Source organism: Talpa occidentalis, unplaced genomic scaffold (assembly GCF_014898055.3).
Source record: "Talpa occidentalis isolate TD23 unplaced genomic scaffold, MPIMG_talOcc4v2.1 talOcc4.11, whole genome shotgun sequence".
Taxonomy (NCBI): Eukaryota; Metazoa; Chordata; class Mammalia; order Eulipotyphla; family Talpidae; genus Talpa; species Talpa occidentalis.
Window position 1 is genome coordinate 86726926 of NW_023601104.1, and position 25504 is coordinate 86752429.

At 42.1% G+C, this 25504-nt stretch overlaps 2 protein-coding genes across 3 annotated transcripts in view; both read left to right on the forward strand.

Moving 5' to 3' along the window:
* STON2 (stonin 2) overlaps nucleotides 1–5263 on the forward strand; it is a 137925-nt gene extending 132662 nt beyond the window's left edge. Inside the window, exon 7 of the mRNA XM_037503754.2 lies at nucleotides 287–5263. Coding sequence (XP_037359651.1) covers nucleotides 287–370 — 84 coding nt within the window. The 3' untranslated portion in view covers nucleotides 371–5263. The remainder of the gene's footprint in view (nucleotides 1–286) is intronic.
* A 14833-nt stretch (nucleotides 5264–20096) lies between these two features.
* The window catches only part of GTF2A1 (general transcription factor IIA subunit 1), a 39815-nt gene continuing 34407 nt past the window's right edge, over nucleotides 20097–25504 (forward strand). The window contains exons 1-2 of one of the 2 annotated variants that reach the window (XM_037503758.2): nucleotides 20097–20121; nucleotides 25017–25118. In XM_037503758.2, the coding sequence (XP_037359655.1) occupies nucleotides 25104–25118 (15 nt within the window). In that variant the 5' untranslated portion in view covers nucleotides 20097–20121; nucleotides 25017–25103. Of the gene's footprint in view, nucleotides 20122–20802; nucleotides 21251–25016; nucleotides 25119–25504 lie in introns of those variants that run through there. The other variant, XM_037503756.2, reaches the window with a different exon arrangement.

Here is a 25504-nt window from a genome sequence, read left to right on the forward strand (position 1 = left end):
AATAGCTTCACAGAAGAAGTGACCTTTGAGCAACTCTCCACAGCATGGAATGAGAATTTTCCAGGTGGACAATGAGGGAAAGGAAATTCCAAATCAAACCAAGGACATTTGCAAAGACAGAAAGTCATGATACACACAGGGCTAGTAGCTCCAGTGTGGCTAAAGCCCCAAACATTAGCAATATTACAAGGACTCTCAAAAGGCTAGTGTTCTCAGTTGATTTATTTTCTTAGTGGGATGTTTTTTCTTCTTTTTGATATTTCTCTCCAACTTCTATTCTCGGCAGGTGGAAATTGAGCAAAAAAAGAGTTTGAAGCCAGACTTTGAAAGAGAAGAAGTGGAAAATCCCAAGGAGTGTGGGGTCCAGTGATGAAGCTCTACTGCAGGGGCCTTGATCCAACAGTCACAAGAGGATATCTTCCTGAATAGCTGAAATTCAAGTCAGTCGCTGCCATGGCTACTCAGTGATGGGGACAGTGTATTGCCCTTCCTGTTGGCAGTCACCTGCACTTTAACAGGAAACTCAGAGGTGGTTGCTTGGAGAAGCTCTCCTCACGCCTGAAGCACCTGGCTCACCTGACTTTGGGGGCTTAGTTAACTCTAAGCCTCCTTGTCTGGCTCTGCTTATCCTCGGCACTTGGCGTGGTTTGATGTGACTTTAGAGTCAGGAAAAGAACCTCCCACATCAGTGTTGGCACAATTACCTTCTGATGTTCATCTGTCACTTACATGAGTTTCTGGAAAATAATTAGCTAAGACTCCCTCCCTGTAGTCCCTCTAGAAAAATTTCAGAAAATTACAAAACAAATTTCCTCTTTGAGTCTACCAGGCCTTTCATAGGTGACTCCATTCTTTCAATGTTAACACTATGCAGCAGATGTTTCTGAGACTTTCCACCCTGATTCTAGATTTCTGAGAGTGAAACACTTTTTCTATATAAGGTTTCAGTTCCAGGGTTCACCACCCTGCGCCACAGTCAACAAAGGGACAAGACACAGTAGGTTCCTTTTCCTTCTGTGATTAGCTCCACATTCTGCAAGAAGGGAAAGCAAAATTGAGCTTATTTTTCTTCATTCTTGGGAAAAGGGACATTAATTACCAAATTGTGTTCAAGTCAGAAGATCATTTCAATCTCAGTGAATTCCCAAATTCACAATGAAAAAATACAGGCCATTTCTGATTCCTGAAACAAACAGATCAATGTGTCCTGCCAGTACCTCGGGCATTTGTCAAGGGCATTCGGGATTTCTTTTTATACCTCATGGACAAGAGACAGTTGCATGTCTCTTTAACTCAAACTTTATAGAAAATATAAGCTGAAAAGATCATTTTAAAAAGTGTTCCTAAACTGAGCTTGAAAGAGATTTCCCCCCCCAATTCAGAGTTTGGTAATAAAAATGTCATAACACATCTAAAAGACAGAAGACCCTGGGATAGATATTGAGAAAAGCCATATTTTTCTAATGTTGTGAACATTAAATCCTCATTCCAGGAGCCCAGGAGTCTTCTTCCCCTTCATCTGTCCTGTTCACATTCTGTACCTCAGTTTCTGGTTCGTATCTTAGTGTTTTCTTACCATCCAAGGAACTACATTGTCCATCCCAAAGGAGACACCTGCCTAGTAATGTAAAGACAGCTTCTTTTTGCCTTCCGGTTTCTCTTATGAAGAAAGCACCTTATTGGATTTGTAGATGACACATAAATAGACAATATATCTAGTGTTGACTGACAGATTCAGGATTAATTTAATCAGTGAACATCCACTGAATTCTAACTCCATACAGACACTAGGATATAGGAAACGTTATATTTTTTTTAAATACCTGAACATAAGACTGAAACTAAAAGGATGAAATTAAATAGGCATTAATGAGGACCCTCCTATTTGGGTTTTTCAAATGCAACACTCTTTTTAAGTACCAAGTGGTATGCTTGTATGTACATTTGCAAATGTGTGTTTACATGTGTGTGCTGATGGGAAGGGGGTTGCAAAGTCCAGGTTTCATCGCCATTCATACAGAAATGTTTTCTTAGGGAAATGTGAGTTCAGTTTTGAATCAGGATTCAAAATTGGCTATTCACAGAGTTAATGCTTTCAAGCTGTGTTACCAGAAGTCCAGGGAGCCCTGAATGCTGCATTCATCAGTCCACATCTGTGTGGAGGGGTGGGTTCAATACCATATTTTAAGAGAGATATTAAAAAACTGATTAAGTCCAGAGGCAGGTAACTAGGGTTTGAAGGATCTGATTATATAAGGAACAGGGAAGTAGTTCCCCTGAAGAATAGAAGGTATAGCTGAAAGGAGAGTTCAGAGAAGGAGGGAAAGATGTAATAATTGCCTTTAAATTTCTGTTGGGTTCTAAAAAGGAAAAGGAATTAGACTTCTTCCACATAGCTTCAAAGGGCCAAAATAGGAATAAAGAAGAACTTTATGGATGATAGATGTTTGCTTCAATATAAGAAATAGTTTTAGAATAAAAATTGTTCTAAAGAAGAGTGGACTCTTCATAAAACTTCATGCTCCTGCAGATGCCCAAAGGTTAAAATAACTATTTATCCCAGAGGCTATAAAAGGAACTCTTACGTTGGATTTGGGCTGATGACTACCAAGATCATTTCTATATATCAGGTTAATCTCAGTAGTGATAGGACTCTCAAACTTGTTGTCTTTTTGACAAGTGACTTTTCATGCTCTTTGAAATAGAATGTGGCCCCCAGAGGACTGTGTCAAGTGAGGACTCCAAGATGTATTCCTTCCCTGTTGCTCTCAAGTCACATGAGAGGTCCTCATAGAAACATCAAGATGGGGTGAAGAGTTGGCAAGGTGAAGGTCATCCCAAGGTTAGCACTCTCTCAGGATCTCTGCCTTCCCTGCTTAGCATCACATGTGTATTGCTTATTGGACCTTTTCCCCATTGGTTAATTCTCATAGCCTTTGTGCTTTTTTTTTATCAAGAGCTCAGAAAATCCTTTCTATGCTGTCTACATTCACTAAGCACATTATTAATCTCAAAAAACCTGTCACCTTGTTTTCTTCAAATTTGCTTTTTCTTCTTAGGAAACTGGTTAATGTTAGCATTTAGGGGCTCGAGGGATAAAATACTATATATATATTATAGACCTACATTTTCTGCTAATAACCTACATAGGAAATACAGTTGGACAAATTACCTTTTTAATGTTTAATATTTAAACATTATATTATCAATAATGTTCAAATATTAAAAGTGAATTAGTTTTACCACCACATGGTATTACTCTTAGAATACAATCAGATGTCACATGGTATCAAGAGCTGTGCTTTCTTTTGATTCGAGTGGCTTGCTGTGTGACTTTATAGCAAAAGAGGGTAGGAAACGTCTGCCAAGCCAGAGAATATGCAGTATTGGGAGGGATGGGAGGCCATTGAGACCTTTTGCCATCCTTGCAAATATAGTACTAGTGATTTCACATCAAAATTTTGTGTTTCACTTACATTAAACATTATCTGGGCAGGTGTTTGTTTATTTGTTTTCCTATTTGGTCTTCCACACCTGTCTTACTTTCTGCATTATTGGCAGGACTTCACATTTTGAGAATTTTTTCATTTTAAAGTATTTCTTATTTGAAATAAGAGTTATTCCTATACAAATATAGTGGGTAAAGGCAGTTTATTTCTCCTAGAACTTCACATTTCCAAGAAATATTTCTCTGAAGGCAAGGAATATATCTTGTTTTTTATTTTTATTACATAGCCCAAAACTCAGAATACACAGGTTTCAGTCACCTTAAACCCTTGTTTATAGGGCAAACATTAATAAAATAAAGGGAAATAATTTGGTGTATATCAAATTTTCACTAAAAGAATACTGACCTTAATACCTTAGGACTACTTAAACCCTAAGTTGTCATCAAGTATTAAAGCCAGCAAGGCAGCAAGCTAGAGTACTTTTACTTTCTGGAGGACTTAAAATAATTTTTCTTGCCTTTTATTCCTGTTTCCACTGTCAGTTAATGACTAATTGTCATCACGTAAGCATTTAAAATGCAGCTGAATTTGAGCTACAATGTACCTTAGTCATATTGAAAAACATATTTGTGCCCAAAGAGAGAGTAGCACAGATACTGTCCACAGTAGATTATTGATTCAGTTTTGATCCTGCAAGTCAAACAGATCTGCAAGCTGGAGGCTTACCTATTGGAATGATGAGCAGGAGAAGAAAGTGTGTGATAGAAGGCACAGCCATGCTAATTGAGCGAGGTCTTTGTGTCCCCCACCTTAGCCACTGACCATTGTCACTGTTACTTATTTTGTCACCATGGTCAGAGTAAGGCCAAACCTCATGATGTAAGATCAAAGTTTCTGATCTGATTTGTGTCTCATAATAAGTTTTGCAATGGGAAAGCAGACGATGATCTGAAATGTTTCCTAAGAGCCTTGAGAATATGAAATTGATTGGCGTAGGAAACGCCACTATCTAAGCTACTTATAGAAATTCTCTGTCGGTAACTTTAACATTTCTGTGAATGATAATGGTAAGTTAATTCTAGCATATCCAGAGCTTAGGTCATGTCTAGAATGCCATTTAACAGGATATTCAGACAAAACTGACCTCAAAAATTAAATTTACCAAAAATATCATCTAGTAAATGAGTTATCTCTAACACCACACTACCAAACCCATCCAAACCATGACGGCTCTTTGTATAAAATTAGTCATGGCATTCTTGCCAAGTTCTAAAGAATTTTTCTAAATATTTCCAATGTCTCAAGTGCCAATTCCCTACAAATCACTATTTCTTAATTTTACTCTTTGTAAATGAAACCCGCTTTGGATATTGTGATGCATATTTGTGTATTTAAAGAACTAGAAGTGAATGACATATATAAGGCAGACATAAATGTAAAACAGAATGTGTGTGTTGGTAATATTTTGCCATGCATTAACTAAAGCAGGAGGGTGGAATCTTTGCTATTTTCCAGTGTGCCTTAGCAAATCAGATTAAGTGTCTGGTCCTAAGTTTTTGTTTTAAGAATTGAAAAGATAAATGTAACTCTGGACTTGAAATTATAGACCTATGAAGGTGGAAACTATCCATAGTAATGTGTTTGGTAGTGCTTGAGAGAAGCAAATAATAATTATATGTAATACAAAAAATAGATTCAAAAACAATTTCAATATGAAAACAAAATATAAAGAGATGACAAATACAGTATTGACCACCAAACCTCAAACTACTTGAATTAGAGAACATCCCTTAAAGTTAAAAGTAAGGAGCTCTAGGAAAATAAAAGATTACATAGCAGGCATAATCAATACAATTCATAGGATTCAGCAAGTATTTATCAAGAATCTGGTCAAAGTGCTGTGCTAGCAGCCAGCTTCCCTAAAGGGAACAAAGGTTAAACACAAGGACACTGAGTAGTCATGGAGGGAAGGCCATGAAAACTGGGATTTTTATGCATCCTTGAAAGGGACACAGTCATAGGGACAATCTCCACGTTTATTAAGTGACTGGCTGTTCCCTACTGGCCTTCAGTGACTCCACTGAACAAGTGAGGAAAATGGACTAGCTTCCTTCTGGGCCTTTCCAACTCCACTTTTATTGGTTATTTCCCAAAATATTCTTTGGTACCACTATCACTGATTCTTCATGTCAATGGGACTCTTCACATAGGCTTACAAACCAAGATAATATAAATTTTCAAGATTAGGAAAAGCTGGTCCCTCTTTTCTGGTATCATCTCTACCCTTTATCATCTTCCAGACAACAGTAACACAGAAAAACTCAGCAATCCTCTTTTTTGTAGTTGCTTTCAAGCATAGATTAAAATGGAAGCTAAAAAGAACAGTAAAGTTTAGTATAACCAGTGCTCAGGAATGTTCTCCAGCATCGCACAGCTAAACAGTGGCTGTGAGTCCCCAAAAGGAATGTTAGGATTTGAATGCTACTTGAAGCAGAAGTAGGTCTAACCCTCCCTGGTACTGAGGCCATATTAGGATGATCACTGATTTATAGATGTGTCCTTTCATACAAAGGACTGCAGAAATTGAGTGGGTGAGGGGGAAACACTCAGTAAACATGCTGGAACTGTTTGTCAGTTATGGCAAAATGAGATGCAAGAAAGGGCTGGACTTCCCTATCCTCACTGTGTCTTAGCAGCATGAAATGAATTAAAAAAAAAAAATTAAACATGTACAAACTACAAAATAGCATCTCCTTTGTGGTATACGTTAGTGTAATTTTAGTTTCTTTTCTGGTTGTAGTTAGAGTTGGTCAAATGAAATGGATCAGTTCCAACCAGACAGAGCAAAGAATTCCAGAACCTCTTCCTGTTCAGTCCCATGCTCTGCTTCGGATCAAACCCTCCAAACTGGTTGTGAACATTTTTAAAGTCACACTGTGACTGGAGCCTTAAGCACCTTTGTCTGGACTCGTGCTTCAGGATCAGCGACCCCATATGCTATCCAAAGGGACCCGTTGTGGGAAAACAGATAGGCAGTTAAATCCTATTAGTAACCTGTTGGACCAAATGGTTTGAGGGTTTGGAAGAAAGGCAGTGGGAGAATGGAAGAATATTGAATGGTGACCCTAAGTCAACATTTAATTAATTTTTGTGTCCTCCTGCCAAAAGAATCTGGAGAAAACTTTGCTATATTCAAGAAATTAAACAGAAACTGTTGTAGTCAGGGAATGATGAAGAACAACCACTCCTCACCCTCCACTTTTAAAATGTCTATAGAGAATTTTAATTCTTAGGGATAGATGGACGCCAGATCCAAGGAATGATTCAGCTGATCCAAGGCTTGTATTTTCTGTCATCATCCACCCTCATTTGATGTCACTTTTTTTACTATTGTGATTAATTTTATGTAAAACCAGTCTGTGTTAAAAAAAAAAAAATACGTGCCTATGTAATAAAGTCTACACACTGGCTAACTATAGAAGAACTGAGGTTTTGTTTTTATTGTTCTGCTGATTACCATTTGTAAAACCATTTTGTGAGCTACGAATATGAGCAATTAATAAAAATGTTTAAGCAAAGTTCATCACTATGCAAAACTTAATGCAGTCAGGCATAAGGAAAAATAGTATTATTAAAAAGGCCCATGAGGGGCCTCCTTGGTGGCGCAGTGGTTGAGCGCTGGGTTGTGAAGCTGCCCTCAGCCTCTGCAGTGCCGTTTTGATCCCCGGCCACCGGCAAGGGTCCCACATGGCGCGCAGACTTCTCCTGCCGCCCGCTGCTCCCCTCAGCTGTGTATTTCGTTGGTCTGCCTGTTCTGCTCTCTGCTCTGGCTCTGGTGAATTCTCTCACCCTCCCATACTTCTGACTGTACCCAGTGCTTGTATAATTAAATAAATCTTTAAAAAAAAAAAAAAGGCCCATCACCCAATTAACACAGTTTTCATAAACTGAAAAGCTAATAAGTGACCCACTATCCTAGTTAGGTGTATCACCTACATAATTTAGTTAATTCAAGATATATGTGTTGCATTCCTATTTTGTGCCCAATTCTATGAGAAAACAAATGATACAATCCTTAAGGTTGTCTTGACAGTAGTAACATATGTTAGTGAGAAATATAAAAGAACACGTAATAAAGAAACATACCTGGGCCTCCTTGGTTGTGCAAGGTGTTAAGACACAACCTATGAAGTGCCTGGGTTAGGTATTTTGGAGTAGGGGAAAGATTATAGAAAGAAAATAATTTAAGGTTTTGGGAAGTAAACAATGCAAGACAGAAACAAATTTGTGTTTTGCTCAGACAACTTATTGCAAAATACAGATATTTACAAGGGTAGAATGCAGACCAGTTCAGTAACCCTTGTCATTGAGAAATTCTGTCCTGAACAGAGCGTGTAGAATTTTGCAACCTCGTCAGTATAAGATTAACTAATGTTAGTAACTGATATCAGGTGGATAAAAAAAGTGTTAATAGCCAAATAAAAGCACACAATTTTCTTAAGCTAGGGATTTGGAAGGAAACTCTTCTCCTTCCCACTATTCTTCCACACCTACTGCCCAGAGTCTTTTTCAGTAAGTTTTTTTTTTTTTTTTTTTAATTTATTTATTTATTTATACAAGCACTGGACACAGTCAGAAGCGCGGGAGGGTGAGAGAATTCACCAGAGACAGAGAACAGGCAGACCAATGAAGTACACTGCTGAGGGGAGCATCGGGCGGCAGGAGAGGTCTGCACTATGTGGGACCCTCGCCAGGTGGCTGGGGATCGAACCGGCGCAGCAGAGGCTATGGGCAGCTTCGCAACCCAGCGCTCAACCACTGCGCCATTGGGGAGGCCCTTTTTGAGTAAGTTTTAAAAGCTAATTGTCTAGGTTCCACATTGTTACACGATTTTAACTTTCTAAGGCCCCTCCTTTACCTTTAATATCTATGCACAGTAACTACGCGTGTAACTGAATCCAAGCATGTGCCCTGATGTTCCTCTGCATTTGAGGGAAGAGAAATTGAGGGTGAGAGGAAGTGAAGATGAGAATTTAAATGTCCTTAGTCTCATTTGTCAGCTCTGATTCCAAATTTCCCCCAGCTTCTTGATCATCTCCAACCATTTCCTCTTTTAATCGCCATGCTGGGCAGTTTTCTGTATTCCCAACATAATATCAGTTAACATTTATGTAGTGCTTATGCTCTGATGCAACCTCTTGTACTAAGTATTTCAGATGTATTATCTCGTTAATGAAGGCAGCCCCCTCTCTCCGTTCTGCAAGGCATGAAATAATCAAGGCTGTAGGTACAGCAGTCAATGGTGAGGATTTACAAAACAGGAAAGAGCTTAAAACTGAGTATCAGACTGTTCCTAAAGACCATTGCTCACACCCCAAGGAAGGAATCTTTATGGATTACCTTTCTTTTGCAGCTAATGGAGCCAACTCTTCAAATTTTCAAACTGCTCTTTCTGACTGCTAAGAGAAAACTGAAAATTCTAAAATCTTAGGATTAAATTCTAAAGTCAATCCTCTTGAAAACCACTTAAATTCCCCATTTCATAAAGTGTAAGATATGTCTTTTTTAATGAAAGTCACTCTATTACCCTCAGTTTTTTCAGTTTCTTCACAGAGGATGCTAACCAAGTCATTGTCACGAAAATTCTCAACCACTTCAACAAAGTGTACCAGTTCATGGTCAATATGGGGAAGTTATTAAATGAGTCACACAATTATCCCTTGAGTTAATTGTTGTGAATGCAGATTTTCAGGCTTGACAGCATTCTTTACTTACCTCATGGACCAACCACGCAGAGTGGCAGACAAAAAAAGTTGAATAGAAGTATAATGGGATTCCACTATACTTTATTATGTGACACAATTTTAATTCCACTCCATGGCATCCTGCCATGGGCCCACTGAAGTATCTTTCTAAACCAAAGAGAATTCCACTTTAAATCTCCACGAATGACTTACATAAACCCTACCTTTTTTCTCTTGACATCTCAAACATTGCAGGGAAATTTTTTTTTTAATATTCATTTATTTATTTTGTAGAACTGGAGAGTGGGCCAGAGGTGCAGGGAGTGAGAGGACTCACCAGAGACAGAGTGGGGAACAGAAAAGTTGGATCTACTAAAATATATTGCTAAGGGGAGCAGTGGGCGAGAAAGAAGAGGTCTGCTACGCCATATGTGGTTAGCTTCCTGACCCTGGATCGAACTCAGGCCATAGGAATGATAGCACTGAAATTTAACTCCTAGGCCACCAGGGAGGCCCATCTTTCAAAAATTTATCTGTTGGGCCTCCCTGATGGCCTAGGGGTTAACTCTCAGTTAGATCCCCACTCTGCCTCTGGTGAATTCTCTCACCCCCTGAACCTCTGGTCTACTCCCCAGTTCGTTTACCAAAAAAATAAATCATTGAAAAAACAAAAATTTTGAAAGGAGCTATAGTCAAAATATGTGTACTTTCTTCCCTCAACACTGCTAATCTAGACCAAGACAAGAACTAAATAAAATCTATTCACTTGTTGAGAGTGAATTTCAGGGTCCATAATATTTTTTCCCTTCTGTTCTTCTCATCCCTTCTCTTCTTTCTCATTAATGGCCATAAGTCCACAAATCCTACACTAATCTGGTAGCAGTGGCAGAGAAAGGGACAAATCTGAGGCTAAAGTGATTGGTCTCTTTTTAAACGAACCCTTATTTCACATCTCATCTGCTGGTTCTCTATTTTCTATTTGTTGAGTTTATCCTCATTAGGAAGCAAAAATTAACCAGGAGAAATAACTTTCTTGTTATGTAGCAAAAGCACACCAAAAAAATATGAATGAGCAAGTATAACTCAAAATGCAATTGACTATGAATGAAATTCACTCTTGTGTTTTAGTATAACTTTCTTGTTATCTTAAAATCAATTCTCCCTTTCACATCTGAGCCACTGCAGTCTGGAAAGTCTCAGTTGCTTTTCTTTCTTTTTGCAAGGCAGGTTGTTGCTCTCAAGAATGCTGCAAGAATGTTAATTCTCCTGATTCACTGGGCAATACGTGTTTATCCCCCTTTGCTCTGTTACAACACTTTTAATAAGGAATGGAACTGCAGGAAAAAAACAAAAAAGCTCAGTACAATAGCAAGGATACAAGTACTTGGTGACTAGACTGATTCGTGGGAAAAGGAGGAAGAATTAGCGATTTAGAAATGCTGAACCTGAATAAAAAGGATCTTTAATAGTCTACCCCTCTTAATCTCTCCCTCAACCCCAAGGGCTATTGCTGTCTGTCTCAGCTCCCACTCAGCACCCTCCCAAGATTGTCCCTGGGCTGGGGCAAGGGGAGAGAAAGAAGGGTGGAGGAGAGGGTTAGCAGCAAAAGGACCAGCTGGGTTCTTGGTTATTTATAGAATGAGGGATATTTTGTATCATTTAATTAATTAAAAAATGGAAAAGTAAAAACAAATGCTGTACCTGGTCATAGCTATTCAATGTCTTCAAGTAGCCTATCTAAACCCATTGTTTTAAAATAAAAAGTTGCTATTAATTTTGCTACCAAAATACCAAATGAGTTGCCCACCAATTTATTCTCCTGAGATTTTTAATTTTGAATTCTTTCAATTCAAAATAGCCAAAATATCAGTCCACTGCTCAGTTTGGGAAAAGCTAACAATAAAGTCTATGTGATTTCTCCAACATAATATAAGACAGAAATGGCATAACCAAGGAAAAAGAGCAAAACATCATGACACCTACCCACAGAGGTCACTCATAAAAGGTCATTAATAAAAGGTCATTATTAATAAGAGGGCATTAATAAAAGAATGAATGGCCCTGATTTCTACTCGAGATCTATGACCTTTTTTCACAAAAATGCCAGCTTTTGTGAAGAGTCCTTCCCTTTCACCTTCTTTACCTCCTTCTCCTTTTCATCATAATTTGTTGACCCTCTTGTACCTAGTCTCTTCTCTTAATACATTTCATGTCTCTAACTAGACATAAAACACAAAATACATATTCTCCACTTCAAAACTTTTTCAAATGAATTTCATTTAACCCATACATTCCCTTGTTAGCCCAACACGCTTCCCTCTACATTATCCATCAGTGGCCAGCACTCTGCAATGTGCTGGCTTTATATGTGCTACTTCATTTAATCCTCACAGCAACTATTAAATAGATAACATTACTGTAACCGGAAGACCGGAATTCGGGCCACCTGTCACCGCCAAATGTCAACAGAGACAGGATTTGAATCTTTAAAGTGAGCTTTAATCAGACAGCCGGCAATCTGGAAGACGGGGGTTAACACCCTAAAGAAACCACCTTAACATTTCATTTCCAGCTGCCTTTTTTATAGTGAGTTGAATAAAGACAGTTCAGCAGCAAGCAGGCCTTCACTGCTGCCAGGAGATTGCGATGTGTAGCCCACAGAGCTCCTTATCACCCTCCTGGACACCTGGCGTCAAGCCCATCCCACTGTGCTGAGGCTGGTCTTCAGATAGCCTTGGCTCCCACACTCCCCCAGACGTGTCCTTGGGCTGGAAAATCAACTCAGAGCAGGCAGGCCATAAACAATACGTGTGTGCAGATGTCCTGCTATACCAGCCCGATCTCCACCCCCTCCCTAGCCCCTGTCATTACTGTCCTTATTTTACAGGTTAAAAAAAAATCTAAGGCACAAAGAAATCTATTAACTTGTTCAAGATTCATAAAGCTGATGGGGGATGGAACTTGTCTGACTCAGGTGTACACTCTAATCTGGGTACTGCTCTGCCATCTACAGGAGATCCTGAGTGGGTCAACTCAGCTCCAGGTGATAGCAATGAACAGCAAAGTCCTCTGTCTAATCAATATAGTAGTCACATTTGAAGCGCCCACTCTAGGAGGTTTAAAGGATCAAGGTAAGTGAAACATGGGCCAGTTCCTCCAGTGATACCCTGTTCAGAAGACGGTTTTGATAGCAAATGCACACTTGCCCAGGCCCCAGGGCAACACACTTGACATTTTTGAATGTCAAGTTTGAATTACAAAAGGGTACCCTGCTTTCTGGGCTGACAAAGCCTCACATCAGAGCACAGAGAATAGTGCAAGGAGATCAAGCAAGCACTGGAACCTACCTCTACCTTCTCAGAAACGTTCTTTTGTGTAGAGAGTGGATTCTTCAGTTTCACAGTTGGTACCCACACTATGAGCTTATGGAGGTCTATTCTTCAGATGTAGATAAGATTAACATAACATCTGAAGCTTAGAATTTACAAAAAACACAAATCTATTTGTAAGGAAATACTGGAGTAGGAGTTGAATGTTTAATATTTCATTTCAGTAACAATATGGATAAAAGGCAGGAATGGAAGTTAGTCTGTAGGAAACACTGTATAAAGTTATTCCAGTGGTAAAGAGTGGATGGATGAATAAATGGAAAACTAAGGAAGCAAGGAAGACCTATGAAGGACCTATGGAGGAAAAAGCGCATCCTTAATATTGAAACTTTAGGAAAAGGTGATATGCGGATTGTAAACCAGCACATGCAGAAATGTTCTGCAGTGCAGTTGCAACAAGAAATATTTTATAAGCACTTATAAAGTCTCATCAAAATAATATTTTCCCTATCCTCTGATATTATCATCATCCACATCAGCTATAACAAACATTTAAAGAATTCTTAAGATTAGCAAAATACTTGGTTTTAGTCACCAGTTATCTCAAAACTATATTGTCATTCTTGCCTTAAAAAGAATTAAATAAAAGATGATAATGTATAATGCAAGGTACAAAAGACAAGCACCAAATAAATGGTTTTGAAAAGATTTTAGAAAACCTGGGATGAAGTTAAATGGATTATTACAATCAGGGGAAAGATTTAGAGAAGAGTTGTGTTTTGAGCTTGCTCTTGAAATAATAGGGTAACACTTCAAAAGACAATGTGGGGCAGACAAGAAGCACTGGAATAAACCAAGTATGGGGAACACCATCATGTAAGTAAAGTAGGAAGACTAATGTGTAACTGATGGTAAGAGTGGAAATAAGAAAAATGGCAAGCTGTATTTTCTCAAAACAAATGCAATGAACAGAAACTTTACCAGTCCTGCATATTCTTCCAGAACTTTCCAACCACCATCAAATGCTGGAGTTGATTTCCCTACTTCTTTGTTCTGGGTGGCTTATGTCTGCTCCAACTTATAGAGAACAGTGGAATGGGGCTCTATGGCTGCTAAGGCTAACTCACGAAAGGACACAGCGTCTGTGAGGTTTTCTTTCAGAACACTCACCTGTGGAGTTCAGCTATCACGTCTGGAGGGAGTCCAGGCCATGTGGAGAGACACATGCAGGTGTTAAAGATGACAGCCCAGCTGTAAGGAACTCAGATGACTGCCAGAATCAACCACCACATACATGCACAGAGATCTAGATGATCCCAGCTGTCAGACTGAGTCTTCTAGCAGAGAAGTCACAGAACATGTGATCCACATAGTCCATGAGCATAATAAATGCTTGTTTCAGACAAATACATTTTGGAATAATTTGCTTCATAGGTGTAGTAACTGGGACACTATTAGTGAGTGACTCCGGGTGCCCCATACTGTGCTGGTACCTTACATTTAATATCAGTTATCTATTCTGTGTAATAAACCACCTCAAGCCCCAGTAAATTATAACAATAGAAGTTTATTGTTATAGCTCACACATCTTTATTATTATAGGCATTGGCTGACCTAGCCCAGTCTCACTCATTGTCTAGATGTTGACTAGAAGCCCTGGTGGGCTTGCTGGGGCAATTTAATTAGGACAGATGTGCTCTACATGTCTATGATTCCTTCTCTTGGGACCAACAGACTGGCTTGGATATGTCATTTTCGTGGAGAGGCAGCAGCAAAGGAACAAGAATGGAAATAGATAAGACTTCTTGAAGCCTAACACTAGAAATGGTGACTTCTATTGGCCAAATCAAGTCAGATGGCCAGACCCAGTTGGAAGAGGTGGGAAAATAGGCTCCACCTATTTATTGCACTGCAAAGGCAAAGGCAAAAGGTGTGTTCATAGGGAGGGGTGAAGAATAGGAACTATTAATTCATCTATTACATATTTCATCTTTATAATTATCCACTAAGTACCATTATTATCCCCATTTAATTCATTTCATTGACAAATAAACCAAAGTCCAGAGACATTAAATAATGTTAGTTAACAGAAATTCTGGTGAGACTACAGCTCTTTCTGGTAGCTCATCACCCCAAACCATCTAAGAGATGGCATTTCAGAAGACGTCTTTGTTTTATTCTTTTAGCTGCCAGATCCCCAAATGGGTGTGGGAATTCTGGCTCCCCAAATATATTTTTTTAATTATTTATTAATTATGCATACAAGAACTGGGTATAGTCCAGAGGTGCAGGGTAGGCTGAGAGGTGGTGGTGGTGGGAGGATTCACCAGAGATAGAGTGGGGAACATGACAGGCAGATCTACTGAAATACACTGCTAAGGGGAGCAGCGGGTAAAACAGGAGATATCTGCTGCTCCATATGTGGGCTAACTCCCTGGCTGGGGATTGAACTCAGCCCACAGCAGTCATAGTGTTATAGGACAGGGAGAGGGGTAGCCCAAGCCCCACAAACCTGCCTATTCTAAATGGGTTCTGCCATTCGCCGCATCAACACAAAACATAGGAGACTTTAATGGGAAGGAACTTTAATAAAACTAGGAAACAATACAGGTAAGGCAAAGAGTCTAGTTTCTAAATGAAGCACCTAAAGTTACCCGTCCCCTCGTGGGTAAAAGTCCATCCATATGGGATTGGCCCAGAACAAGGCCCCAAAGCCTGCCACAAGTCTAAAGCATCTTCCAGTGGGGACCCACAGAAATGGGTCACAAACAACCAGACAAGCCCGGAAGGAAAAGAGCAAAATCAACATCAAGATAAAAGCTGCCATTGTCACCTCCCCACAGGTCTCACCCACATCTGTGTCACCCAGTCCACGACCAAAAAATTGTGCCACCATAGATATGGTGGAATAAAATTAAAAGGGGGGATTGTAACAGGGTGGTCTCCAGGAAAGGGGGAGGTTCCCTGCCCCACCCAAGGAAGGGTGGAGCTGAGCAGGAAGAGGAGAAGCTGCAAGAAGAGACTGAGGAAGGAAGCAGGATGGGGCAAGGAGACCTGGAGGAGGCACATGGAGCCTAGAGACATGTGAAGAAACTGCGCTTGTCTTTTGGGTTGTGGACTGGGTGACACAGATGTGGGTGAGACCCGTGGGGAGGTGACAATGGCAGTTTTTATCTGGATGTTGATTTTGCTCTTTTCCTTCCGGGCTTGTCCGGTTGTTTGTGACCCTTTTCTGTGGGTCCCCACTGGAAGATGTTTTAGACTTGTGGCAGGCTTTGGGGCCTTGCTCTGGGCCGACCCCATATGGATGGAGTTTTACCCACGAGGGGATGGGTAACTTTGGGTGCTTCATTTAGAAACTAGACTCTTTGCCTTACCTGTATTGTTTCCTAGTTTTATTAAAGTTCCTTTCCATTAAAGTCTTATATGTTTTGTGCTGATGCGGCGGATGGCAGAACCCATTTAGAATAGGCAGGTTTGCGGGGTTTGGGCTGCCCCTCTCCCTGTCCTATAACAATAGCATGTTAGCACTGAGACAACCTTACATCACCAGGGAGGCCCCCACTCTTCCTTACTTAAACTAATTCCTCATCTTCTTTTAATTGACCCTCAGGATCACAATCTCAACACGCCTCATGTGCTACTAGAAGTCCAAAACCTTTTTACCCTTCTACCCCAATTCACTAATGAATATGATCTCAACTCCCTAAAGCTTTTCTGTGTCCTCTGAAGCTCATGCCCTGCCATCAGTCTTTATCTGTGACATCCTCTCTGAATATTCCCTTAACTTCTGGAAATGTGCAACCCCGGTTCCCTGACTGAAACCTTTAACGCCCTAAGGCACTGCTTCCGCTTCTCTTCAGTCCTCTCAAAAGGATGTGTGTTTTTATTATACTATGTCTCTGGGCTTGAAGATGAGCTATAAGACCAGTATCTTCCTTGCTTCCAATACTTTCATAAATCCTTCTGCTTTCTCTTCAAAACTTAGATGCTTTGAAGTTCATGAGATCAGAGACTACAACCTCAAATATTGCTAGCCTGATGACCGCCAACTCTCTACTAATTCTTTGAAGATTTTGGCACCTAGCTGTCTATCTTCCTCTCCAAATCCTGCTGTTTTGGAAACTGAAATTGGCCCAATTAGTCTAGTTTCAGTACTAATTCTCTAAGGTATAATTTGTAGATTCACTAGCAGATTTGATTTACCTGCCATGATATATTTTATCAGAAAGCTGTCTTTACGGAATTCTCTGTCACATCAGAAGTCTATCAAGTTGATGGCATGTGAGTAAGAAGATAAAGTTGACAGATAAATCAAAGAGCATCTGGTCATTAGAATATTTTTATTAAAACGTCTGAGCGAGCACCTTCATTTTTACCATTTTGACCTGCCCCAAATCACAGCTGTTCAACTTGTAATTCAAGATAAGGCATATATAGTTGAGATATAAGAATCAGAGGAGGAAACACATGTAATTAAAAATGTTTAATATTAATTAAATTTGTAACACTATAACATTACTTTTTTTTTTTAAAGATTTATTTATTTATTTGTTTGTTTATTTATTTATTTAAGCATTGGGTACAGTCAGAAGTGTGGGAGGGTGAGAGAATTCACCAGAGCCAGAGCAGGGAGCAGAACAGGCAGACAGACAAAGTACACTGCTGAGGGGAGCAGCGGGCGGCAGGAGAGATCTGCACGCCATGTGGGACCCTCGCCCAGCGGCCGGGGATCGAACCGGTGCTGCAGAGGCTGTGGGCAGCTTCGCAACCCAGCGCTCAACCGCTGCGCCACTGGGGAGGCCCTAACATTACTTCTTAAGAATACTGACCATCTTCTTATTTCTTTGTAACATTTTTTTTGGTTGTTGTGGTAACATTGGTTTACAACATTTTATATAATTAAGGGGTACAGGCTCATACCTCAATAGATGTGTTATCATACCATACCCACCTCCAAAACCCCCATAATCCTCCACCATAGTTTACTGGGCAGTCTTCTCCCTTTCTACCTTCCACTCTGCCCCTCTTAACCATACACTGATAAGATTAGTGGGTTGAATTGTAGCCTACCAAAACAATAGTTTGAAATCCTAGTTAATCCCTAGTAAGTCAGAAAGTGATCTTATTTGGAAATAGGGCCTTTTTCAGAGGAAATCAAGTTAAAATGAGGTCATTAAGGTACATCTTCAATCAAGTAAATAGGATGCTTACGTAAAAGGGAAATGTTTATAGACAGACATGCACAGAGGGGAATCAATCTAAAGACAGAGAGAGAGTATCATGTAAAGATGGAGGCAGAAATTGGAATGATACAAGTACAAGCCAAATGATTGCTGGCTGCCACCAGAAGCTGGAGAGAGGCAAGGAAGGATTCTACCCAGAGTGTCTGACATTGTCCTAGAATTGGCATTACTGAGTCGATGGGCAGCGTATGTAACTTTGCTGTATATAACTGGGCACATCTGTGACTAAGCAACTTGATAAATTCCAACGGAAACATCAGTGTTAGTTTAAGGAGTCCTATCTCATGACAGCACATAATTATTATACTTCTATGTAATAACTATATTGTATATGTACCACTTGGAGTATCAAATTTGGTCAAATTTCTTGTGGATAAATTAATCCTCAACCATTGATAGCATTATTAAAATTTAATGTAGTATTGTACAAAGTGAGTTAAAAAGACCTTTCCCCTGATTTGGTGTTGTCAATGTAGCTGTTACATATTTATCATTAATAATAAAAACATTCATCAAATACTTAATCATAGTACTTTCTAGTACCTTTGATCTTCCCAACAGTCATAGGTGGTGGCTATATTATATCTTAACAACACAGAGAAATTTAGTTAGTGATGAAGATCTCACGTAAAGTAATGGTAGAGTTTTAAGCCTGATTCCACAACAAATGCTCCAAACACAGTGTTATTTTTGCTGAGTCAGCACTAACTGTTTCTATATTTTGGTGTACAGAAAATTACTGTAAGACATGGACCAGCAATTTCAACCTATAACTTAGAAGAGAGGAAGAGAAATTTAAAAAAAAATAAAAAAATTGCACATGTGTAGAAGTACTTTGTGTTGTCCACAATTTCTTCTTACATATTGCATTAAATATTATTGCACACGGAAATCAATTTTTTTTTTGCGTGAAGATCTAAAAAGTAGGTGAAACATTGAAATAGTGTGATTTTTTGTGTATTCATTAGTGCTTTCAGTGTCTTAAATCAATGTTGTGATTTTTCACTAGGGTATACTTGAGATAGAACAGCTTTCCTCTTTACTTTTGTGTCCTCCAGAGTGCCCAATACTACAGGTAACTGGGTAAATATTAATCCAGCCCTCAAGCAATGTTGCAATTTAGGGTTTGTAAAGAGAGAGGCAGGCGAACTCAGAACCTCCAGGGAGTTTCCAAGTTTTAAGGAGGCCAGGCTGAATTTCCTGCCTTTTCAACCTAGTAACACTATTTCAGTATTAGGTAAGACGCAATCAAAACAAACATTTTATTAATCCCTTTAGGAATAATTCTGTGGAGGGTAAATTTCACTGATTCTTTCCTAGGTCCCGTCTGCAGTGATTTCAAACCTAGTTGATGACAAAACACTCGATCAATTAGTTAAGAATACAGTAAGGAGGAAAATAGGGTATAAGGCCAAAGAGTGCATGTACAAATAGTTGGGCGTGTATATAAGGAGATAACAAGAAATCTTCTTAAGGCAATAAGCAATGAAACTTAACAGGAATATCTTTTAATTTAACTTTTTCCAGCTCATGATCAAGGAACATTAAATGAGTTACAAATGTTAAAGGAATCATAATTTCATATACCAAGAACACTGTGATTCCCCGGGAATGTTGTTTTCTCTAAAATGTCCCCACACACTAGGCTAAGAGCTGAGAAACAAGCGTGTGCTGTGAGGAAATAGCGGATCAGATGGTGTTAAAACTCGAGGTTATTAGGCAGAATTTGACTGGCACTTGGGAACATGGACATCTTCAACCCGCAAAAATTATCCACAGCTTCCCAGTTTGTGTGTTCACAGCCTCGGCTCTCTTCCTCCAGGTCCAGGCGGGTCGCATCTTTCCGCCCTCTGGTATCAAGTCTGATGTCCTTTAAATCTGACTGCAGCCGCACACAACTTGGACATTCTGCTTTGCTTTGCCTTTTGGGAATAAACTCCCTCACTCATGCAAACTCCCTCACTCATGCAAACCGGGTCTCTGGACATTCCTAGGGATAAGAAAATGAGATGCATTCTCTGTTGGGCGTGAAAGATTGACATAAAGTGAAGTTCAGAAATTGCACCTCGGAACATGGACATCTTCACCCCGCTTGCTCGCCCAGGGAGCGGTCAACGAGGTGGAGGGTGTAGGGTGGGTGTAGGGTGGGTGTAGAGTGGGTGTTTGAGATGTCGTTACTTGCTGAGCGAGTGCAGCCACGTTATTTCAAAACCAGAAAATGCTACCGCACCGTCACAATGCAGTGTGGCTGTGTGTGTGTGTTTCCATCAAAAAACTCATTTCCAGTACTTGGGTTGCCAGGGAAGTTTAGTTCAAAGACTTCAACAGCTGCACTGGCGGAGGAAACACCTCAGTGGGTTTCAGGCTGTTATTAATTTTGCAATGTGTTAACAATGGACCCAAGTTAGCGTTCATCTCCTTCAAGAAGGCGCCCAGGACGCCGCAGGGCTTGCTAGGCCCACCCTCCGCGAGTGGCGCGAAAGCCCCGGGGCTCCCCGCCTGTCCTCAGCTCCCGCTCCGAGATGACTCCGCATTTAAAAATCGGGTCTGAGTCCCAGCGCGCGAGGGGCCGGAAGCTCGGTCACGTGACCACCCGTCAGCGGCCATTCCTAACGAGGCAGCTGCCGCCGTCCCTTCCACCTTTCCTAGCTCCTCCAGCGCGGGACCGCGGAAACCCTGACAGGAATGCAACCCCAGCGAACTCGGGGCTCCAGGGCCACCAGAACGCACGCCTTTCCCAGCCAGGCTTCGCCAGCTCCCCGTTCCAAAGGACGGACGGGAGACTTCCGCCTGGCTGCCAATTACGTGATCGCGCGAGACTTGGGCCGGCGGCGGTCCCACTTCTCCCTTCCCACCCCTCGGCTCCGCCCGCCCGGCTCTCTCGACGGCGCGTGACGACGCGGCCAGCGGTGGCCTCCGCACGCGGCTCTCGCGGTGTCTCGCGCTCAGCCCCGCCCACTGCTGCCCCGCCCTTTCCGCCCCTCCCTCCCCCTCCGCCCTGTCTCTCGGCGGCAGCGGCGGCGGCGGCGGCTCGCGCAGCTCGTTGGCTCACTATATAAAGGGGAGAAGCGGGCGGACCGGACGGCTGGAGCTGCAGCCGGTGGCGGCAGCGGCGGCGCGGGGAGCGGCGTCCGGTGGTGGTTTCCCTCCTTGGCGCGGGGTGGGGAGCGGGCAACGCCCCCCGGACCCCCGAAGGGTCGTGGCTTTTTTTTTGAAGGGCGATTCTCGAGGTGTCGCGCCGCGGGAGGACGGCCCCCGCCTCCTCGCCGCCTCGCCGCGCCGCGCCCCGCCGCCCGCCGGCCCCTCACGCTCCGATTTTGTTTCCCCGTTTTCCCCCCGTTTCGCGGGGGCTGGGGCACCCCCCGGGCGTTTTGGCTTTTCTTTTTCTTTTTTTTTGGTTTGGACCCTGTTTTCTCGGGGTGGCCCCCCTCTTGTTTGTGTTGTGTGTGGAAATGGCGAACTCGGCAAACACAAACACCGTGGTAAGGACGTGGCTCGTGGCCGGCGGGGGCTTCGTTCCGGCGGCAGCAACGGCCGGCCCGGGCGGGGGCGGGGACGGCGGCGCCTCCCGGCCTCGACTCTCCTCAGCCGCCCGCGCGGCCGCCGACGCCGCCGCTTCCCGCCTCGGGCGGACAGGCCGGGGCGGCGGGCGCGGGGGGGCGCCGAGGGCTCGCGGCCGCGACGGGCGGGGCGGGGGCGCCGGCGGGGCTTGGGGCCGCCGCGGGGCGGTCCGGGCCGCGGAGGCGGTTGGGCCGGGGCGCCCGGGCCGGGCGGGCGGGGACCGCCGCGTCCCCCCGAAACGGGCCCGGCCGCGCCGGCTCAGGAAGGGCTCCCCGAGCCGCCGCGACCCAGAAACCGCGTCTGGGGAATTGGGGCGCACCCCCAGTTCCCTCGGGGGTGCGCGTGGCGTAGCGGCAGGCTCGGGCCCCTCGGGCTGACTCGGGGCGCTCTGGCGGTTGTGCTTAGGGAACCTTCACTGGGGCCATTTTATGTGTTAAAAAAAAAAAAAAAAAAAACCAGGACGAAGGTTGAAAAGCACTTCTCGGCTCCTTCCGAATCGGTAAAATGGCGAAGGGGAAGCAAACCCCCATCGTGTCCTCGACGAGCAAAAGCACCAGGACCTGCCCCCCCAAGGCCGTCGGTGGCCGCAGCGCCCCCGCTTTCGTCTTTGCCGTTTGCCTCCTTTGCCCCCCGTTTGCCCCTTTTTGGTCACTGGCGCTCACGTAGGTTTGCAAAAAGCAGTCACATAAATAACCGTTTCCGTCTCCACCGCAGTGTGCTCACGAGTCCACCCCACGCTCTGGTTTTGATCGTGACAATAAAACACGCTTTCGCCCGGCCCCGGCCCGGCTCGGCCCGGCCCGGCCCGCGGAGCCATCATGGCTGCGGCCGCCCAGCCTGCCTTTGCGCCCCGCGCCGTGTGGGCCTCCTCCCTTTGGCTGCCCTGTTTATATAGAGCCATTGCCGCTCTCTAATATAGACTCTGCCAGGATGGGAAGGTGCTTTTCAGGCCTACGTCACCGCCTCTCCATTTAAACACCAGATCCGGCTTTAAATAGTGAGCGCGGCCGCGCGGGCGGGGAGGTGCTGCTCCCGAGGCGAGAGGCCGGCGCGAGCCCGTGGGGCTCCGGGTCCTGCCCGCGCCCGGGGCGCGCCCCGAGGGGGCTGCCTGCGGGGTCCCGAGTTTTTGTTTTGATGCGGCGGCTGGGATTTGCCATCTTTGTTCGGGGGGTGGGCTGGGCTGGGGTGGGGTGGGGTGGGGTAGGGGAACAGTCGCTGCCCCTTCCTGTGTTGAAAGAGCTCGAGCTCTAGCACTTGGGTCTGAGGCTTTTTGTGCTAGAAGGTGCTGCTTGCCGTGTTGTCGGGGATTTAAACGCGGCTGTCTTCGTCGGTGGCTGCAGAGGGCTTGGCTTCGATAGTGTTTTCGTTCGGTATTCGGGGAATGTTGGAGCTACAGCTCCTGGTGTTTCTTTTATGTTTTTCTCTGATATGTTGGCAATAATGAAGCTTTTCAAAGAAATAGACGAGTGCTTAACGCTTCAGCACAGGGCCTGATGTCCATAGTAGTTACGGGTAAGGAGAATTGTGAGTAAGGAGAGTCAGGCGGTTTAGTGCAAACTGGACTAAAAAAATTAAAATTCTAAGCCGGTTTTTTTTTTTTTAAATTGCATTGTATGTTACTATGAGATCCAGTATAGAAATTAATGCAGCAGTTTTTCAGTATTACACCACGAGCCTTGAAAGGAACCTTCTATCATTTGATAATGCTACTGCTAATGGTCCTCTAATTTTATACCTGTTTTTAAGTCTGCAGTGTCTGCTTTTTGAAAAGCAGGACAGACTTAAATTATTTTGTATACAGTGATTTGGAAATTGATACGTCAAAGTGTCCATGTATCCACATATTTTTAAAGCCAGTATTTGGAGAACTTTAAGAACAGTTCTGCTGAATTCTTTGCATATATAGTTCATAAAGAATAATTTTCTTCAACTGCACTACTTGTGAATCCATTAAATGGCCGAGCTGTTGGTTAAACACAAAAGAAAAATGTTAAAATGTGCAGGCTGGAATCATTAAATGTGGAGGCCCAGGAGAAAGCACAGTTGTACCTATAGATGTTCTTGGATGTCCGAGAAGATTTTTAGGGGTGACTGACTGGCTGAAGCACCAAAACAACAGCTAGTTGCTATAAAAAAACCAATTTATGTTTTCAGTATACTACCAGTTTAATATTAGGCTGCCTTTTTGCATTGTTGTAAGGAGTCATTATTGGCTAAAAAATTTTCTAAGTGCATTATGGCAAGTCAGTAGTTAAATCACTCTAAATAAGATGATACCTAGTCAGAATTCGAAGGTTAAAATAAGGAGACACTGTAAAGACACACATTTTTGCACATGAATAATGTTCAGAAAGGCAGTTTGCCAAAATGAAAGCAAGTTAGTGGAACCCCCGATCTGAATTATTTTTCTGGTAGTAATGAAAAGGAACGGTTTTAAATAGAGGTAAGTTGTACAGGAACATTCATTTCTGTTTTTGAGGGGCCAAGAACACATTTTCTTAAAGAGCATTCCCCTGTGATAACAATGTTGCTGCCGATAGAGATGTTCCTGAGACTTTTTGTGTGAGGTTTGCTAATGAGAGTAAGCCCCTGATTTTATTGGATAACCAGTAACTTTTACCTTAAGCAAATTATAAAACACAATAATAACAAAGTATTAAAAGAAAAAAGCTGTTAACTTTAACACTCATGATGGCTAGGATTTATAACCCGTGCAATTCTAATTTTATCACCCTGACATTAAACCTCTTTTCTCTGACATGTTAAAAAATAGGGTATGGGCTGAGCAAATTGTTCTGTCTCCTGCCTTTTTTTTTTTTAAGATCTATTTATTTATGCATACAAGAGCTGGGGTGCAGGCCAGAGGTGTGGGGGGTGAGAGTATTCATCAGAGGCAGAGCTGGTTATGGAACAGACAGATTGACCGAGATACACTGCTAAGGGGAGCAGTGGGCGAGTCAGGAGAGGTCTGCTGCGCTGTGTGGGTTGCTTCCTGGCGGGAGGGGGATCTAACTTGTGCTGCAGAGGCTGCAGACAGCTTTCATAGGTTGCATCTTAACCTCTTGCGCCACCAGGGAGGCCCACTTTTTGGTTTTTTTAAAAATACTTCATACCTTTTAAAGTGCTTTCACATTTTTTCTTACATTATCTTTCTGGAAGTCGCCCCCCCTTGGCCAAAAATAATAGTAACCCAAAAAAATACTCTTCAGAAAAAAAATCTTGGCTGTTCACCATTATTTTCCATAGCATCATCAAGTTGCAGTTTACTACCAAGCAAATGACTGCCAGACACAAAGTTCTGTGGAGTCTTAAGATACTCAAACGAAGCAAGGAATGATAGGAACCAGATATAGCAACCCATAAAGCTATTATTGGATCACAGGTGTTTTACTACAATGACATAGGAAATCATAACTGGAAATTGTATGAGCCTTATCTGCAAAAGGATCTTTGTGTATGAATTGCATTACATAGTCTTAAAACTTAATAAAATAGGCAGTCATCAAATAATCCAGTTTAAGTCAAATGATATTTATTAGGCTGTCCCTGTCTCTAAAAATGTGTCTTCTAACATAAGTTTTAGATGGTTGGAAAATGATTATTGTGTTTTGAATTTGAGGAAATATGTTATACTGTTAATGTGTGGAAAGCGTTCTTTTTCAACAGTTTTTCCTTTTTCCTTTAAAGCCAAAATTATATAGATCTGTGATTGAAGATGTTATTAATGATGTGAGAGACATCTTTCTGGATGATGGAGTCGATGAACAAGTTCTGATGGAACTGAAAACTGTGAGTTTTCCTTTTTAAAAAAGTTTAATATTCATACCTTCCTTTAAAAAAAAAAATACTCTTCAGCCAGAGACGGATCCTTAATTTTTCCATAGGATAAATGTTTGATTTTGTTGGAGGAGGCAGTATAATAAGTGAAAGTTGCTAGGTTTAAATTCCTGCTCTACCACATATTCTTTCTCTTACCTTAGGCAAACTATATTTTTGTTTCCTTATATGTGGGATGAGAATTGGTTGTACTTACAGGGTTGTTTTGAGGATTAAATGTAATAACCATATAAAATGCTTAGCATAGTGCCTGGCAATGGCATTAGCTATTATTAATGGACAGTTAAAGTCTACATTTTATAGTCTAATTACTTGACAAACTGGTAAGGTGTTTTTTT